Below are 17,337 nucleotides of genomic sequence, written 5' to 3'. Positions count from 1 at the left end.
CTCAACAATCAAGGTGATCTTACTAAATGGAGAAGACTAACCTGCTTCATTCATTTAAAAATGTGTGCCCACCTCCTACTCATCTCTGAATTGAGTGTTCCGTGGCAATGAGATAAAACTCTTGGTCAGAGTTCAGTACCTGCAGTCTCGCTGATCTCTTTGACATTCCTTCCCCACCACTTTCAAAGTCTCCCATAATCATTAGTCCCATTGTCCACTGATAATTCTATGCCAATCATGTCTCTAATTCTTGCAACAATGTTTCAAGTCAAGGATTGTTGTTATCTCTTTGTTTTTAATTGAAGTATTACAAAATTGTGTCAGTTTCAGGTGTACAGCAAAGTGATTCCATTATATTTTATTTTCAGTTCCTTTTCCATTATAGGTTATTACAAGATATTGAATATAGTTCCCTGTGCTCTACAGCAGGGGTCCCCAACCCCCGGGGCACGGATGAGTACTGGTCTGTGGCCTGTTAGGAACTGGGCCGCACAGCAGGAGGTGAGCGTTGGGTGAGCGAGTGAAGCTTCATCTGTGTTTACAGCCACTCCCCATCGCTCGCATTACCGCCTGAGCTCCACCTCCTGTCAGCAGTATGGTGAGTTGTATAATTACTTCATTATATATTACAACATAATAATAATAGAAATAAGGTGCACAATAAATGTAATGCACTTGAATCATCCCGAAACCATCGCCCCCGCCATCTGTGGAAAAATGTCTTCCACGAAACCGGTCCCTGGTGCCAAAAATGTTGGGGACCGCTGCTATACAGTAAAACCTTGCTGCTTATCTAATTTTTTTCAGGATAACAGAAATAGAATTTATTAGATGGCCTGTTTCATGAATATATAAGAATGTGCTATATTCTTATATTTCAATTGTGATTTTTTTTGTTTTTATTTTTTTTAATTTTTTTAAATTTATTTATTTTTTAACTTTTTACTTTATATTGGAGTATAGTTGATTAACAATGTTGTGTTAGTTTCAGGTGTACAGCAAAGTGATTCCATTATATTTTTTTCAGGTTCTTTTCCATTATAGGTTATTACAAGATATTGAATATAGTTCTCTGTGCTATATAGTAAAACCTTGTTGCTTATCTATTTTACGTATAGTAATTTGTATCTGTTAATCCCAAACTAATTTATCTCTCCCCCCACCGTTTTCCCTTTTGGTAGCCATAAGTTTGTTTTCTATGTTTATGAGTCTGTTTCTATTTCATATACAGATTCACTTGTATTATTTTTTAGATTCCACATATAAGTGATATCATATGATATTTGGCTTTCACTGTCTGACAACTTCACTAAGTATAATATTCTCTAGGTCCATCCATGTTGCTGCAAATGGCAATATTTCATTCTTTTTTATGGCTGAGTAACATTCCAGTGTGTGTATACACACACACACACACACACACACACACACTGCATCTTCTTAAGCCAATCGTCTCTTGATGAGCACCTGGGCTGTTTCCATGTCTTGGCTATTGTCAATAGTGTTGCTATGAACACTGTGTTGTTTATACACATCAGGACGCTGAGGCTCAGGGAAAACAATTCCCTGAAGCCACAAGATAAGTATGTGGCCACGTGAGAATGCAGATTTTCAGTGTGGACTTGCCTCCCAGCTATCCGTGTATTAAGTGCAGGGGATAGGAAGGCTTCCCACACTTGGACATCATGCTTCTCTAGAACAATTTCCAAATCTCATGTTCTCAACAGCCTATTACTTAGAGCAACTGCCTAGGTCACAGCTTCACAACAGATACTGTGTGAATATACTAGTCTACCATCAACAGGTCACAGGTGTGCTGAGACAGCTCTCTCCTCAGCTCACAGGATGGCCTGAGAGCCATCTGGGATGAGAAATTTCCCTGAGCCAGTATTCTGGACAGCAGGCATCCTTATCCGTTGACCCAGGTAGGACGTGCAAGTATAGTTTTCTATGGGTGAGAAAGATTGAGAAGCATGACCCTGGATTCTGAAGATATGCGAATGTCAGAGATTCTGAGCTCTCCATTCTAATTGTCCTAGTGGATTGCCAATGAACTGCAAAACATAGTAACTCAGTCATTCCTTATCCATAAGATACAAAGGAGCTTTATGAAGTCTTAAATTCTTCTTGTAGGGAGGAAGCTTAGAAATCATCAGATATTGCTCTTTACCATTTGCAATAATCACTTCCAAAATATCTGGAATATTGACTTCCAACCTCTGTTCAAACAGCTGCATTATGGAGGGAGGGGAGGCGGAGGGAGGACCAGTTCCTCTCTCAATCAGCTGATCAATATGTTGTGAGCTGAGTGGGGGAAATTTTGTCTCAAATTTCTTCTTCTGTGGTCTCATGTGCCTCCTGCTGACTAAAAGTGTCCACTTCCAATTTTAGACTTTATTAAACTAAAGATATTGTGTTAATTCATTTTAAGTTATCCCCGGAATACGGTTTTAAATTCACATGACTCTAGGAAGTCACTTTTATTGGGAGCAGCCAAACATTTACAAGAAGTACACGCACTTAAGAGCCATTTAAAATTTTATCTTTTGTCACCACCTGGTGGTAGAACATTTTCTCACGTCTCTTTTTTTTTTTTGCACTTTAAGTTTTCTTTTGTTGGTGGTAAGGAAAATTTCTTAACCAAGAAAATGAGTTAACTTTAGCATTGAAGTCAAGTATTGATGCAGACTAAGCATGTAAACACTTAATAAATATATTTAATGAATGAATTCTAATTTGTTTTAGTGAATTGTAATGTCTGATTTTTTTCATTTGACTCACATAAAGCTCTCATATGATGAATAAAAGTGATCCACAGTATTAGCTTAGAGGTAGTTTTCTTTCTTTTTTAAAGTTTAATTGATTTTTGGTTTAAGCTAATAGAGCTACATGAATGGAAAAAGTCGGCTAAGGTATTTTATTATTATTTTAAGAATGCAAATACATTAAATTACAATGTTTAAAAGATATTTTCTATGACACAGAAGTTAAGATTTGGTAAAAATTTATGAAATATGATTGAAAAAGTGTAAAACCTTTGGAAATTCCTGAAGAAATACTGTATTAGGAGAAAAAAGAACCAGAAAAACAAAACCTGAGCTCTACATCATTTGCTGTAGACCATCGCCACCTCGTGGATTGAGAAAGAAGTACTATAGGCTGTGAATCTTTTAAGGTGGAATTTTTTATTGTTAGAAAACTCCTACTCGGAATTTAAATTAAGTGCAATCATTGGAAACAACATCAATAACAAGTCTGACAACCGACCAAACAATTAGATAATTAAAATTCCAAAAGGAATTTGATTAAAAAATATGAGTCAGAGTCATTTCTTAGCCCCCAATTTGGCTATATAATCCTAGGCAATAACAACCACTTTGAGGTTCAATTCCACATCTGCCAAGCAAAGGAAGTGGATTGGACAGACTCTTGAAAATGCAGGACTTTGGGATCATAGCAATTGTAAGTCCAAATGCAATATACATTCATTTTTCTGTTTTCAATATTTGTTATAGTTCTGGGTTTATAACCTGCTTAAAGGAGATGTTTTCTATTTTCTCATTTATAATCAAATAAAATATCCATTTGTCCATCATTTTAGGCCATATGTCCCCAGAAGAAGCACTAATGCTAAACAGCTTTTCTATGTCTAATTGGTAAATCCTATGGCATGAAAATATGAATAAATAGCATTACCTGTTTATGAAATAGGTACATTAATCATTTCTGTACACAATGTTTACACTAAAACAATGCTAACAGCTCATGTATATGACCAGGTTCTCTCATTTCATGGCTACTTGTTGAATACTTAATTTGGTATAGAATTCTCGAGAATTATCAGTCCAGTATTGTGTCTTTAAAATGTGTGAAACTTCTCCTTTTCTCTGTTAACAGGGGACAAGAAAGCTTTTAAAAGGTCAAACTGTTTGTTGTAAGAATATTTTTATGTCAAATATTTTAACTTTTATTAGGTCATCTCTACAAATAATAAAAATTGGTTAAGGTCAGTATATTAAAACATATCAAGATTTACATTTATATAAGCTTACATGTAGTCTAGAAAATCAGAAATACGGCAGAGTTTAGAACAGCATGAGATCTTTTGGATGCATGTTTAAATCAAAGAGCAAATCATTTTATAAGTGTGAGAGTGTGAAACTTATTTACAAGGACCCAGTATTTCATGTCACTTTTACTAGTGCCATGCACAAATTCTGCTCTGTTGGTCTTGTTTCTACAGCGAGTTATTTTTTCAATTCCCTATTTTCTTTATAAATATACGTATATGTTATGTGTATATAGTTGTGTGTTACCACAAATGCGTAAAGAGTGCCGATCTTTAAAAAAAAAAAAAAACAAACAGTAAGTAGATTAAATGTTCTTCTGAGCATGGATGAAGTTTTTCAAGCTTAGTAATTGGCAACTCCTACATCCATGCCTCTGTTGAAGCGATTAAAAAAGAATCATTTCCCAGAACTACAGGTGCACAACAGATTGGAATCATTATAGAAAAGAACAGAAATCTGGAGAGAAACCCAATGAATAAAAAAAAGCCATGTTCCTGGCCACTTTTGCCTTTAGCTCTCTGTTTTTTTCAGCTCTGTTTGGATATACAGCATACAGAAATACGTAAAAATTATAATAGATTTGAAGTAAGCCATTCAAGGTTAGCAATGTATGCCTTGAATTATACAAACTCCAATCAGAATGCACTGGAGGCAGAAATGAACTAAAGGCCAAACTTGCATTAAAACATTTTAAAAGCTAAAGTTTATGTAGGGAAGTTGACAGATTGGAATGCATTACATGAGCTTTTAGAAAACTACACATTTTCTGCTGGTCTTTTGAATTTCCCATCCTGTACCAATTCAAGAGAATCACATTTTCCCTTATGGATGTGTTAAGCCTCTCAGACACTGGGCCACCTCAAGTGTTTGAAATCTCCATCTCAAAGCCAGTCTGAGGCCCCAACTGCAGGTCACCGTGTGTTGTTTCCAGAGCCCTCTTCTGAGCAAGAGATGTGAAAATTTATTGATGGCTTTGTCGTCATGTTTCCATGATTCCATAGTCAAGATCTTGTAAGTGTAAAGTGACTTTTCCTCAAATGTTCCCCTAAGAATCTCATCTTTCATCTAGCTGGAGAGAAAGAACAAATGAAATGAAAAAAAAAAACATTAAAAAAATACTGTAACAGAGGGGCAAAATGTATTTAAAAAAGAAAAAAAGGTCTGGAAATCAAACTGAGGAGTAGGGATATTTGGGAAATGAAACCTGTGAAGCAAAGAGGAATAAATCTTAGTTCAAAGAACAACAGAATGAGTTAGGCTAGACAGTATAGAAATGAATGGGGCCACTCATTAATGTGTATGTCAATATTAAATTTGAAGGAATAATGGAATGGGGTGAGAGACTGGGTGAAAGGGGGTGGGCAGAAACAGGGTCAAATAGTTAGATGGTGGGAGAATGGAGGAGCAAAGAAAAAAACTGGTCATTGAGTTACTTTAACCTGCTTTTAAAATATACGTAATTTCTGGGTTACTCATTCAGCATTTATCTATGACAATGACCTTAGGAAAGGACAATTACGCTTAAGAAAGCATCCATGCCTAAGTGTATGGGGGCCAGCGGTTGTTTTAAAACGCTTTGCTTCTCCGTGCCATTCTTTCTGATTTGATCTTTCCTAAAGAGTGGGAAGCAAAGATTTTGTTTTTGTTTTTCAAGTAGGCGATCTAGAACTCCGAGAGAAAAGAGGAAGTTGGAAAGGTTTCCTGAAAGCAAAAGCTGTAAGAAGGACGCGTTGGAGGACTTGCAGGGGACGCTTTTGGCTAGAACAGAATGAAGTTGGGAAGATCTGGGGAGGAGTAACGAAAGGGACGAGATCAAACTTGGTGAAAACTGAGGGGTGGGAGCGGCGAGGCAGGAGACAGGGCCGGGCGAGGAAGTGGGAGTGCGCGAGTGTGAGGGACACGGGTCCGCCCCGGGTTTGGGGCGGTCGTTCTCACTATTGTCCCCGTGGTTTTCCGCCTGGGGAAACGTTATGAAACATTTCCTTCCTCTGTGTCATTGAACCCCTCCCTCTTTTTCGATGGAAGAGCTTCTCAGCTTTTGCTTAGAGACCTATCTAGGTGGAAAGGCTCAACTTTTCTCGCTTTCCTAACGCGGAGGCAGCCTTTTCCCTTCCTCGGGGAAGAGGAGGGAGGGGTCGGGGAAGGAAACCGACTGCCTAATTTCTCCACTGTACACTTTCTAGCCCCAGCGATGCCGCCGCTCCCTGGGTGGAAAAGTGGGGTTCCTTGACGTTTGTGCCAAACCTGGCCTACGTCCTGCAGCTGCTAGTAGGTGGAAGAAGGCAAACTGGGTGGGAGTTGATTATTTCTCGAATGAAGAGAATGCGCAGTTCCCTCCCTAGGCTCTGGGGAATTGAACCGCGCGTTCCAGATCACCTATTCCGGAAGTGTGAACCCGGGTTCCCACTGAGAAGTCTCTAAGGCTGGGGCTGGAGGGGGTCGGGGTGGGGGTGGGAGATGATGGTGGAAGGGGGAAGGGCGAAGGTTTAAAATGCAAACCCATTTTAAAGTCAATGGCCTGGAAAGTGTCTCCTGGCTTCCTCACCCAGGCACGCTTTCTAGGGGACGCGCTGGCCCTATCAAGCTTTCCCGAGAAAAGCTGGGGCGAAGAGAGGGCACGTTGCAGCAAACCGGCCTGTGGCAGGCCAGGGAGATGGAGAGGTGGAGTGGGGTATTTTTCTAGAAAGGGGGGCCCTGGCTCATCTCCCAGATTGAAGAGGCGGGGGCTGGCGGGGGTGGGATGCGGTGAGAGAGGGGGCCGGCGCAGGGACAGCCCCCGGGCAGGGAAGTCTTGGAGAAAGGACTCCGCTCTCCACCCTGACCGTCCCTTCTGGAAACTGCAGCCCCACGCGCGAACTGCGCTCCCGCAAGAGAGGGGCGGCGGGAAGGGACGGCAGTCCGGGAAGACGGCGGGGGGAAAGAAAGCGCGGTGGCAGGGAGTACCTTCTCCCAGCAGCAGCCCCAGACGTACAAAGTGCTGCTCACAGCGCCCCTCCTGCGCCTTCCGCCCCCAGACTGACGAGCCAGTGGCGCCGAGCCAGAGCGGAGGCCGCCCCCTCCCCCGCCCAGGCCCGCGGCGCAGAGCGCGGTTTCGCTCCGACTGAGTTCAGGGGGCGGCGTCCCGGGGATAGAAAGGCGGCCAAGAGGGAGGAGAAAGGGGGTAAGGGGGGGGTGGGCGGAGACATATTCAAAGACTATAAAAAGGCGGCCCGGGCTGCCCCGTTCTTGCACTCGCTGGAAAGCGGCTCAGAGCCTGGGGCCTTCGCATAGCCAGGGCGCGCGGTAGGGCCGAGAGGACAGAGCCCTGCGCAGAGCGAGGTGCACCGCGACCGAGGCGGAGACCGAAGTGGGGAGCTCCAGGCGCCGATCCTCGTGTGGCCCGTCGCCCCTCTCCCGGAGGCGTCCCAGGGCGCTCCGTGTCTCCGCATCAGCCACCCCGGCGGAGTGCGCGGTGCCTCCAGCTCTCCGCTAGAAGAAAAACTTCCCGCGCTCCGGCAGAACTGCAGCGCCTCCTCTCTAGTGACTCCGGGAGCCCCATCTGCGGCTGGCTCTGCGCGCACTTTCCAAGAATCATAGTAACTGTTAATTTTAACAATCCCGAGGCAGGCCAGCGAGGCTCTGAGCTCCGGACCCGAACAATAGCCCCTTCGCTCAGTGCGCGGCGGCGCGCGGTGCCTCCCGGGACTCGGGTGCCGCGAGCGGTCCCCGCGGGGTTCGGAAGGCGCACGGAAGGAGGCGACATGGGGAACACGGCGCGACGGTCTCGCGGCTCGCAGCCTGCGCCCGTGCTGCTGCGGCTGCTGCTCGCCGCGGCCTCCGCGCTGCTGGTCGTGCCGGGCGTGCGCGGGCGCCCCACCGAGGAGGACGAGGAGCTGGTGCTGCTGGCACCGGAGCGCGACCCAGGACACAGGACCACGCACCTCCGCCTGGACGCCTTCGGCCGGCAGCTGCTGCTGGAGCTGCAGCCGGACCGCGGCTTCCTGGCTCCCGGCTTCACGCTCCAGACGGTGGGGCGCAGACCCGGGCCCGACGCGTCGCGTTCTGATCCCGTTGGCGACCTGGCGCACTGCTTCTACTCTGGCACGGTGAACGGCGACCCCAGCTCCGCCGCCGCTCTCAGCCTCTGCGAGGGCGTGCGCGGCGCCTTCTACCTGCAGGGCGAGGAGTACTTCATCCAGCCCGCGCCCGCCGCCGCAGCCGGGGAGGAGCCTCCGGCGCGGCCCCAGTTCCATCTCTTGCGGCGGAGGCGGCGGGGCGGCGGCGGCGGCGCCAGGTGCGGGGTCCTGGACGACGAGACGCAGCTCGCAGGGGGAGCGGGGTCGGAGGGCGAGCACGCCACGGCGCAGGGGCCGCTGCGGGACCGAGCGACACAGCGCACAGGACAGCCAACAGGTATCGGTCCCAGAAGAGTGGCTCCCACTTGTCTCTCCATTCATCTCCCTCTCCCCACCTTCTCTGTGCTGCGCGACTTGAGGGTAGGGTCCTGTTCGCAGACGCGAGCCTATGTCTGCGGACAGGACGGAGACGTGGTGTGGAGGGAATGCGGCTTAAGATTTGGGTTGGTGAACTAACCAAAGCCTGCTGGGGCAGTTAATTCCATTTGCCCTAATAATGAATGATCAAGAGAGGACAGACGTTATCAATGATTTTTCTGCTAGGGAGAAGCGTTCCGATCCGGAAGGGAGAGCTGGTAACCCAATGCCTCCCACTTTAGTTGAATGTGAGCTTGTGCGACTTCTTTCCACCTTGTTAATTTCTTTTTAACAATTGTGCATGTGTCCTTTGGTCGAGTTGCAGCCTGGCGCTTAGTTTTGTAATCGCTGCCTGTTCGCGCACCCTGAGCCCAGAGGAGGGCAGAGATGGAGGGCGGAGGAGGGATAGTGACCTCAGAATGTGCAGCCCGCGAGCCTGGACAGCTGCGCTACGATCCCTGTTCTGCTGGCCTCTGTCCCCTTCCCCCTCTTTAAGAGTCTGACCCCGACCGGCTGGCGGTGGCGGGGCCCCTCCGCAGAACCTGCTTGGGAGGTCTCTGCCCAGCTCGCCCCGCCTCTCCGCGCCTCCCCCCAGCCTCCCACTTTGCGCTCCCTCTCGCGGCCATAATTCTGCTCGGAAGCACTGTTGAAAGTTAGTCACCGGTGATCCTTCCTGCTCCGCCTTCCCCTGTTTCTCTAAGTTGTGTGCAGTGCTTCCTGTCTAGTTCTTTTCATTCTGTCACTGACTGGGATGCCTTGTTTCTTTTTTTTAACTTTCTCACGTGGCTTGTAAAATTTTCCGCTTCTCCCCTGTACGTCCGCTCCTTGAAGCAGTTACGTGGTCAGAGCCCAGCGTAGAACTTCCCTGGGGGCTGGGTCTCAGTCAGGAGTCAGAGGGCTCTTTTGGAAACAATCAGTCGTGGCCCCGCGGTCCGAAGCAGGAACTTATTTCCCTGGGGCGGTGGGAGTGGGCCAGTAGGCTGCTTGGCAGACTGGGTGGTCCTTGTGCCCGGATTTGGCAAGAGCAGAGCACCGCAGGGACCCGTGGAACGAGCGAGCAGAGCAGAGCAGGCTGAGATGCCTTCAGGCCCGGCCCCTCGGCAGAGGCCACAGCCCTGCCCTGGGCCTTCCACGTGGAGCCCGATGATCTCATTCAGGATTTGATTCCTGGCCTGTGAAAGAGTGACTCAGGGGCTCTGCCTGCTCCCCTAGCTCCAAGATTTTACTACAGCTGGGGAGAATGATTGCGCCCACTGCCTTTTTCAGATTGTATGATCTCAGAGAGGACAAAAGAAATCCTGCTTAAAAAAAAAAAAAAGCCTGCCCCCCCCCCCTCAGAGGAGCACATGGCCTTTTTTATTTACAGTAAAGGAGAAAACTTTAAAAATAACATTTTCAGTGAAAAGAAATGCAAATATTTTTGTTATTGTTGCTCCGGGTGTATTTTTGTATTATTTTCTTTGACTGGTTAGGCTTTCTTTATATACTCTGGGAAGGTAACTATCCTTGGCTAGACTGCCCCTGAACAAACTATCTTTCTTGTGTCTTTACAGGAACTAGAAGCCTAAGAAAGAAGCGATTTGTGTCCAGCCCCCGCTACGTGGAAACTATGCTCGTGGCTGACCAGTCCATGGCAGAGTTCCACGGCAGTGGGCTAAAGCACTACCTTCTCACCTTGTTCTCGGTGGCGGCCCGGTTATACAAACACCCCAGCATTCGGAATTCAGTTAGCCTGGTGGTAGTGAAGATCCTGGTCATCTATGAGGAACAGAAGGGGCCAGAAGTGACTTCCAACGCTGCCCTCACTCTGCGGAACTTCTGCAACTGGCAAAAGCAACACAACCCGCCCAGTGACCGGGACGCAGAGCACTATGACACTGCCATTCTTTTCACCAGACAGGTGAGCGGAAGACGTTGCCAATTCTGAGAGTATTCTCTTGGGAATCAGTTTTGTAATAAGCAGACGTATGTAAGGCATTTTACCAATATTTTTGCACTTATATTTTTTAATTGGCCAGCATGATTAATCTTCCTTATTCCTTTTAATATTTTAATATCTCAAGTTTCACAGTCTTTTTGGAATAGCATTAGGGAAAATCTTAAAGTCACACAAAGTACTCCTAAAAGAACTACTCAACAACAATGAATGTAGCTGCCCTCAAGCACATGTGAAGTTACACCCTGCCAAAAAGTTAGATCACAAGGTTCATGCTCTGTCTCTGTTAATAAGGACATACCTTTGCTCCTTGTAGGACCTGTGTGGCGCCCAGACATGTGATACTCTTGGGATGGCAGATGTTGGAACTGTATGTGATCCCAGCAGAAGCTGCTCGGTCATAGAGGATGATGGCTTACAAGCTGCCTTCACCACAGCCCACGAATTAGGTAAGTCCGTTTTAGAGTGAGAGTCAGCCCAATTCATGAATTCAAATTGATAAACTACGTATTAATTTAAGAGGGAGAGTCTGCAGGTTATATTGCTATTTTAGGTGCCAGAGCTCCCTAGAAACTGCAGAAAATATTTTTCCACTCTTCTCCACATGGTCATTTTTATTAGAATTCAAAATAAGATAGTAGGAGCTATCAACACATTTGGAAATTTACATGTTTGTTTACACCCTGTGAAAAGTAGACATTGTCTTTAAAATAGATTATCTCCAAAACACATTTCTTCCTCTAGAAATATCACTTTGAGATAAATGAATCCCTGTTGGGGAAAACAAATGCTGCAAATGACCTGTATTTTAATGTGGGTTTCGGATGTCTTCTTAGGCCATGTGTTTAACATGCCACATGATGATGCAAAGCAATGTGCCAGCATTAATGGTGTCAACCGGGATTCCCACATGATGGCGTCAATGCTTTCCAATTTGGACCGCAGCCAGCCCTGGTCTCCTTGCAGTGCTTACATGATTACATCATTTCTGGATAATGGTCATGGTAAGATGCTCCAGCTACTCTTTCTAGATGTTATCCAACCATCCCCATGTAGGGCTCTTTCTTTCTCTTCTGTTCTTTTTATTTTCCCTCCTTCAAAATGACTTTCATTGTCAACCGCATGCATTTTTAGATCTTAATTTCCACTGAAAGATAGTGCTTCTGGTCAGGTAGCTCCCAGAGTACATTAACTTGAGTGTTTAGCAGAACGATGATTTCCTGTCATTGTTAATGCAGAAATATCCCATTGAGAATAATATCTTAATGATAATTTAAATCTCTCTGGCATTTTCCCCCCAAACTCTTCAGCTTTCAAATCGCTTTGCTATATATTATCGCTTTTGGTGAGCATTTTCTGAAACTGATCTACCCCCTGCATGCTTTAATTTGCTATTTCTTAATATTCACTGGCATCTTTCCTTACAGGTGAATGTTTGATGGACAAGCCCCAGAGTCCCATACAGCTCCCCTCTGATCTCCCCGGGACCTTGTACGATGCCAACCGGCAGTGCCAGTTTACATTTGGGGAGGAGTCCAAACACTGCCCGGACGCGGCCAGCACGTGCACGACGCTCTGGTGCACGGGCACCTCTGGCGGATTGCTGGTGTGCCAGACCAAACACTTCCCCTGGGCCGACGGCACCAGCTGCGGAGAAGGGAAATGGTGTGTCAACGGCAAGTGCGTGAACAAGACTGACAAGAAGCATTTTGATGTGAGTTTTCCACTGCAACACACGCTCCTTTAAAATTCAGAATTGAAAGAGACCAAGCGATGCTAAAACATTAGATACCACGTTAGTATCCCGACCTGTGGGCTCTCGCAGGGATACAGGATAGAGTCGTATTATTGATTCTTTGTCCCACGTCTTTCTCTTCTATTTCCTGAAAAGGTCTCCATAGAGGTTTCTAACGCTGATCATTTATGTCTCCATTTAGACTCCTGTTCACGGAAGCTGGGGGCCGTGGGGGCCCTGGGGAGACTGTTCAAGAACGTGCGGTGGAGGAGTTCAGTATACGATGAGGGAGTGCGACAACCCGGTCCCGAAGAACGGAGGGAAGTACTGCGAGGGCAAGCGCGTGCGCTACAGGTCCTGCAATATTGAGGACTGTCCGGAGAATAATGGTGAGTAGAGAGAAGGTGAAAAGGATGGGCTGCAAACGGGTGGTTGAAAATCGGAAACAGATAAAATCATTGTCTCCTCTTTCCAGGAAAAACCTTTAGAGAGGAACAGTGTGAGGCACACAATGAATTCTCCAAAGCTTCCTTTGGGAGCGGGCCCGCGGTGGAGTGGACACCCAAGTACGCAGGAGTCTCACCCAAGGACAGGTGCAAGCTCATCTGTCAAGCCAAAGGCATTGGCTACTTCTTCGTTTTGCAGCCCAAGGTAGTGACTTTTCTTCAGACTTTTTGCCTAAGAAACAAGGCCTTAGCTTGCTCCCTTTTCATGCCAGCTCTGTTGTACTTTCTTTAATTTATATATATATATATATATATATATATATATATATATAAACCTGAGCTTTTAATTTATTTATTTATTATTTATGGCTGCGTTGGGTCTTCGTTGCTGCACACGGGCTCTCTCTAGTTGCAGCGTGCAGGGGCTACTCTTCGTGGCGGTGCGTGGGTTTCTCATTGCGGTGGCTTCTCGTTGCGGAGCACGAGCTCTCTGTGCGAGAGCTTCAGTAGTTGTGTCATGCGGGTTTCAGTAGTTGTGGCTCACAGGCTGTAGAGTGCAGGCTCAGTAGTTGTGGTGCACGAGCTTAGTTGCTCCGCGGCATGTGGGATCTTCCCGGACCAGGGCTCGAACCCATGTCCCCTGCATTGTCAGGCGGATTCTTAACCACTGCGCCACCAGGGAAGCCCTAATTTATATATTAACGTGTTCAATTTCAAGTTAGAACTGCTTTGCTTCTAGATACATTGGCAACTGCTTGCTTTGAGTTTGGTTCTGTTTTGGGTTATGAATGAAGCTTGAATCCAGCGCTTATGATTCTTGCAATGGTTTATTATTACTCCTATATGCGAAAAAAAAGCCCTTTACGCATGGTTAGGTAAATTATGTGTTAACATGGAAACCATCCAGTGGTTTTGGAAAATAGTTCAGGTGTGGCCCGAAGTACTTGTTACTGGGTGACTAGCAGCAGTATGTGCAAATGGACTTATTAAAATGAAAGTCTGAGCATTGAGAACTCTTGTGTTTGAGAACATATACTGAACTAATGGAAGCATTGTTTTGCTGAGGAGATAAATCTGGCTCTGAGGTAGAAAATGGAATTGAATTTGGTTGAAATTATCATGTGTCATTATCACTGTAGGCTATGAAAATAGTCTCCAGTTGCAGATTCAACATTCAAGTGATTTATTCAGCACCTGTTATTGCCAGGTAGTATTCTAGATACTGGGGATACAGCAGTAAACAAATTGACAAAAAGCTCTGCTTTTGTTGACCTTAGCTAAAAGTGAGATAGGATACAAATAATCAAAAAATTTATAGTATTTTCAGATGGGAAAAAAAAGCCAAAGAGAAGGATCGTGTGTGCCGTGTTATAGAGTACTATTTTAATTTTGATAGTCAGGAAAGCAAAGATGTCATGTTAACGAAGGAAACTTTCAGAACTATCCTAGCATCACCTCTTGCCCTTGTTAATGTGTGACACCAGGTACGTGCCCTTCCTTTTTCAGGTGGTAGATGGCACTCCATGTAGCCCAGATTCCACCTCTGTCTGCGTGCAAGGACAATGTGTAAAAGCTGGTTGTGATCGCATCATAGACTCCAAAAAGAAGTTCGATAAATGTGGCATTTGTGGAGGAAATGGATCTACATGCAAGAAAATATCAGGATCAGTTACTAGTGCAAAGTAAGTGTTAAAATGCCATACTCCCGAAGGTCTTATCATTTCGATGTAACTTTTTACAGGTCTGGTAAAAATTACATTCTTAAGTGATTACCTGGTGTTTCAAGCTAAGTATGGATAATATGATTAGCCGGTGAAGGAGAGACTTTTATATCTGTTTTCCTTGTCTGCAGACCTGGCTACCACGATATCGTCACAATTCCAACCGGAGCCACAAACATTGAAGTGAAACAACGGAATCAGAGGGGATCCAGAAATAATGGAAGCTACCTTGCCATCAAAGCTGCCGATGGCACATATATCCTGAATGGCGACTTCACTTTGTCCACTTTAGAGCAAGACATCACGTACAAAGGTAGTGTCTTGAGATACAGTGGCTCCTCGGCAGCGTTGGAAAGAATTAGAAGCTTTAGCCCTCTCAAGGAGCCCTTAACCATCCAAGTCCTGACAGTGGGCAATGCCCTTCGACCGAAAATTAAATACACCTATTTCGTGAAGAAGAAGAAGGAATCTTTCAACGCCATCCCTACTTTCTCCGAATGGGTCATTGAAGAGTGGGGCGAATGTTCCAAGTCATGTGGACAGGGTGTGCAGAGAAGGCTGGTGGAGTGCCGAGACATCAACGGGCAGCCCGCCTCAGAGTGCGCAAAGGAAGTGAAGCCAGCCAGCACCAGACCTTGTGCGGACCTGCCTTGCCCCCTCTGGCAGCTGGGGGATTGGTCGCCATGTTCCAAGACTTGCGGGAAGGGTTACAAAAAGAGAACCTTGCAGTGTCTGTCCCACGATGGGGGTGTGTTGTCTCACGAGAGCTGCGATCCTTTAAAGAAACCTAAACATTACATAGACTTTTGCACAATGGCAGAATGCAGTTAAGGAGGGGCGGTGTTGAGGGAAAAGGGCAGTGGGGAAGGGCTGATGCACTGAAATCAAGAAGGCTGGAGGAATCCAGTGCACCTTGCCGGTGATCAATGAGGTGTGCTGATGAGTTGGGAGGTACAGGTAGGTAGAAAAGAAGTTAGATCATCAGAATTTCCTGCCAGTTACAAAATTGATAGGGTAGTTTATGAGGATCATTAATAGCTGACCAAAAAGATAGCATGAGAAAGCCCCAGGGCGTTATTATTTCTTTTGTTAAGTCTGTGACAAGTTTTTACAAAAATAGAAACAATTGTCAAAGTAGGTTTAAGAAATATTACAATCCCTGTTTCCTGGTACTGATGAAATACTTTGTATCATGGAGGTTGGGAAATGAAAAGCAGGAGGAAGATGAGATTTTTGGTTTAAGATGTGGCTTACTTTACCTCACTACCTATGGAGGGAGAAAGGAATACACGTAGGATCTTTGGCCATCACTGTTCCTGACTGCTGTGGTTTCAGAGAATGTTTATGCCATCTCTTCTACTGAGAGTTAAGAATTCAGGACTGTCCAGCATGAGAAATGCTTAGCACCGTCCAGTGACTCAAATGACTCCATCTTTCCTCTCTTGTGCCGTTATTGTGTCTTTATTTGTGAATTCATTTTGACGAAGAAACAATTCCACGTATTTGTAAAAACAGCATTAAGTCTACAAGGGGAAGAAAAGCAGTGATGTATCAGATGCTGGTAAAAGCTAGGGGAGGCCCGTTGGTCTGGGTACCTCCTACATTTCTTTCCTCCTGATGTAAGCCTAATTAAGGAATGTGGATGTGAAAAAAAAAAAAAAAAAAAAACAACAGTTTGTGTCTGAAGAAAGTCAGTAAGATCACACAAAAAGAATGTAATGCCAGAACAAGAATGGGGTGTGTACAACAGGGTCCCCAGTGTTTGGGGACATTGCGATCACACGTCTCACGGTGGGGAGGCTACTGAGGGGTAGCGGGTCCATCCCCAGCAGCTGGTCCAACAGTCATATCCTGGTGAATGTCTGTTCAGCTCTTCTACTATGAAAGAGAATGACTTTTTTCCATATGTATATAGTAAAATATGTTACTATAAATTCTATGTACTTTATAAGTATTGGTTTGTGTGTTCCTTCTAAGAAGGACTATAGTTTGTAATAAATGCCTATAATAACATATTTATTTTTATACATTTCTTTCTAATGATAAAACTTTTAAATTATATCGCTTTTGTAAAAGGTCATATAAAAATAGAGTATTTATACAATATATGTTACTAGAAATAATAAAAGGACACTTTTTGAACATGTGTCTATTTTTTTTAATGGGAATTAATTCCTGGGTAGGAAATCTGAAACACAGATATTGAATTTTTGTTTGTTTTGTTTTGTTTTGTTTTAAAAATGTCTGGTTTATTACTTTTTTAACACTGATAAAAATGTTTCATTGCATACATTTTTTTTAACATCTTTATTGGAGTATAATTGCTTTACAATAGTGTGTTAATTTCTGCTCTATAACAGTGAATCAGCTATACATATACATATATCCCCAAATCTCCTTCCTCTTGGGTCTCCCTCCTACCCTCCCTATCCCACTCCTCTAGGTGGACACAAAGCACCGAGCTGATCTCCCTATGCTATGCAGCTTCTTCCCACTATCTATTTTACATTTGGTAGTGTATATATGTCCATGCCACTCTCTCACTTCGTCCCTGCTTACCCTTCTCCCTCCCCGTGTCCTCAAGTCCATTCTCTACATCTGTGTCTTTATTCCCATCCTGCCCCTAGGTTCTTCAGAACCTTTTTTTTTTTTTTTTTTAGATTCCATATATATGTGTTAGTGTACGGTATTTGTTTTTCTCTTTCTGACTTACTTCACTCTGTATGACAGACTCTATGTCCATTCACCTCACTACAAATAACTCAATTTCGTTTCTTTTTATGGCTGAGTAATATTCCATTGTATATATGTGCCACATCTTCTTTATCCATTCATCTGTCGATGGAACAGATATTGAATTTGAAGAGAGAATATTTTCTTCAATTCTTTGGAAGTATGATTTCATTCTAATGAAATTATTTTATGTATCCTTGGGATATGTGATTGCTACAAAGAAA

The 17,337-nt window shown here is 44.7% G+C and overlaps 1 protein-coding gene across 1 annotated transcript; it reads left to right on the top strand.

Annotated features, from left to right (window-relative positions):
* The first annotated feature begins 7,311 nt into the window (after nt 1-7,311).
* Nucleotides 7,312-16,522, top strand: ADAMTS1 (ADAM metallopeptidase with thrombospondin type 1 motif 1). The gene is made up of 9 exons (XM_059921410.1): nt 7,312-8,462; nt 10,096-10,442; nt 10,795-10,927; nt 11,315-11,482; nt 11,906-12,192; nt 12,416-12,602; nt 12,689-12,864; nt 14,166-14,341; nt 14,512-16,522. The coding sequence occupies exons 1-9, from the start codon at nt 7,811-7,813 to the stop codon at nt 15,209-15,211; spliced, it is 2,826 nt and encodes a 941-aa protein (XP_059777393.1). The 5' UTR covers nt 7,312-7,810; the 3' UTR covers nt 15,212-16,522.
* The last annotated feature ends 815 nt before the right edge of the window (nt 16,523-17,337 follow it).

Source organism: Balaenoptera ricei, chromosome 4, assembly GCF_028023285.1.
Source record: "Balaenoptera ricei isolate mBalRic1 chromosome 4, mBalRic1.hap2, whole genome shotgun sequence".
NCBI classification, from domain to species: domain Eukaryota; kingdom Metazoa; phylum Chordata; class Mammalia; order Artiodactyla; family Balaenopteridae; genus Balaenoptera; species Balaenoptera ricei.
The sequence above is the reverse complement of the archived record's forward strand: the minus strand, read 5'-3'. Positions and strand labels throughout refer to the sequence as shown.

Coding starts and splice junctions, on each gene's coding strand:
- ADAMTS1 (XM_059921410.1), top strand. CDS start 7,811: ATGGGGAACACGGCGCGACGGTCTCGCGGCTCGCAGCCTGCGCCCGTG. Junction 10,928..11,314: donor CACCACAGCCCACGAATTAG/GTAAGTCCGTTT, acceptor ATGTCTTCTTAG/GCCATGTGTTTAACATGCCA. Junction 14,342..14,511: donor GGATCAGTTACTAGTGCAAA/GTAAGTGTTAAA, acceptor CCTTGTCTGCAG/ACCTGGCTACCACGATATCG.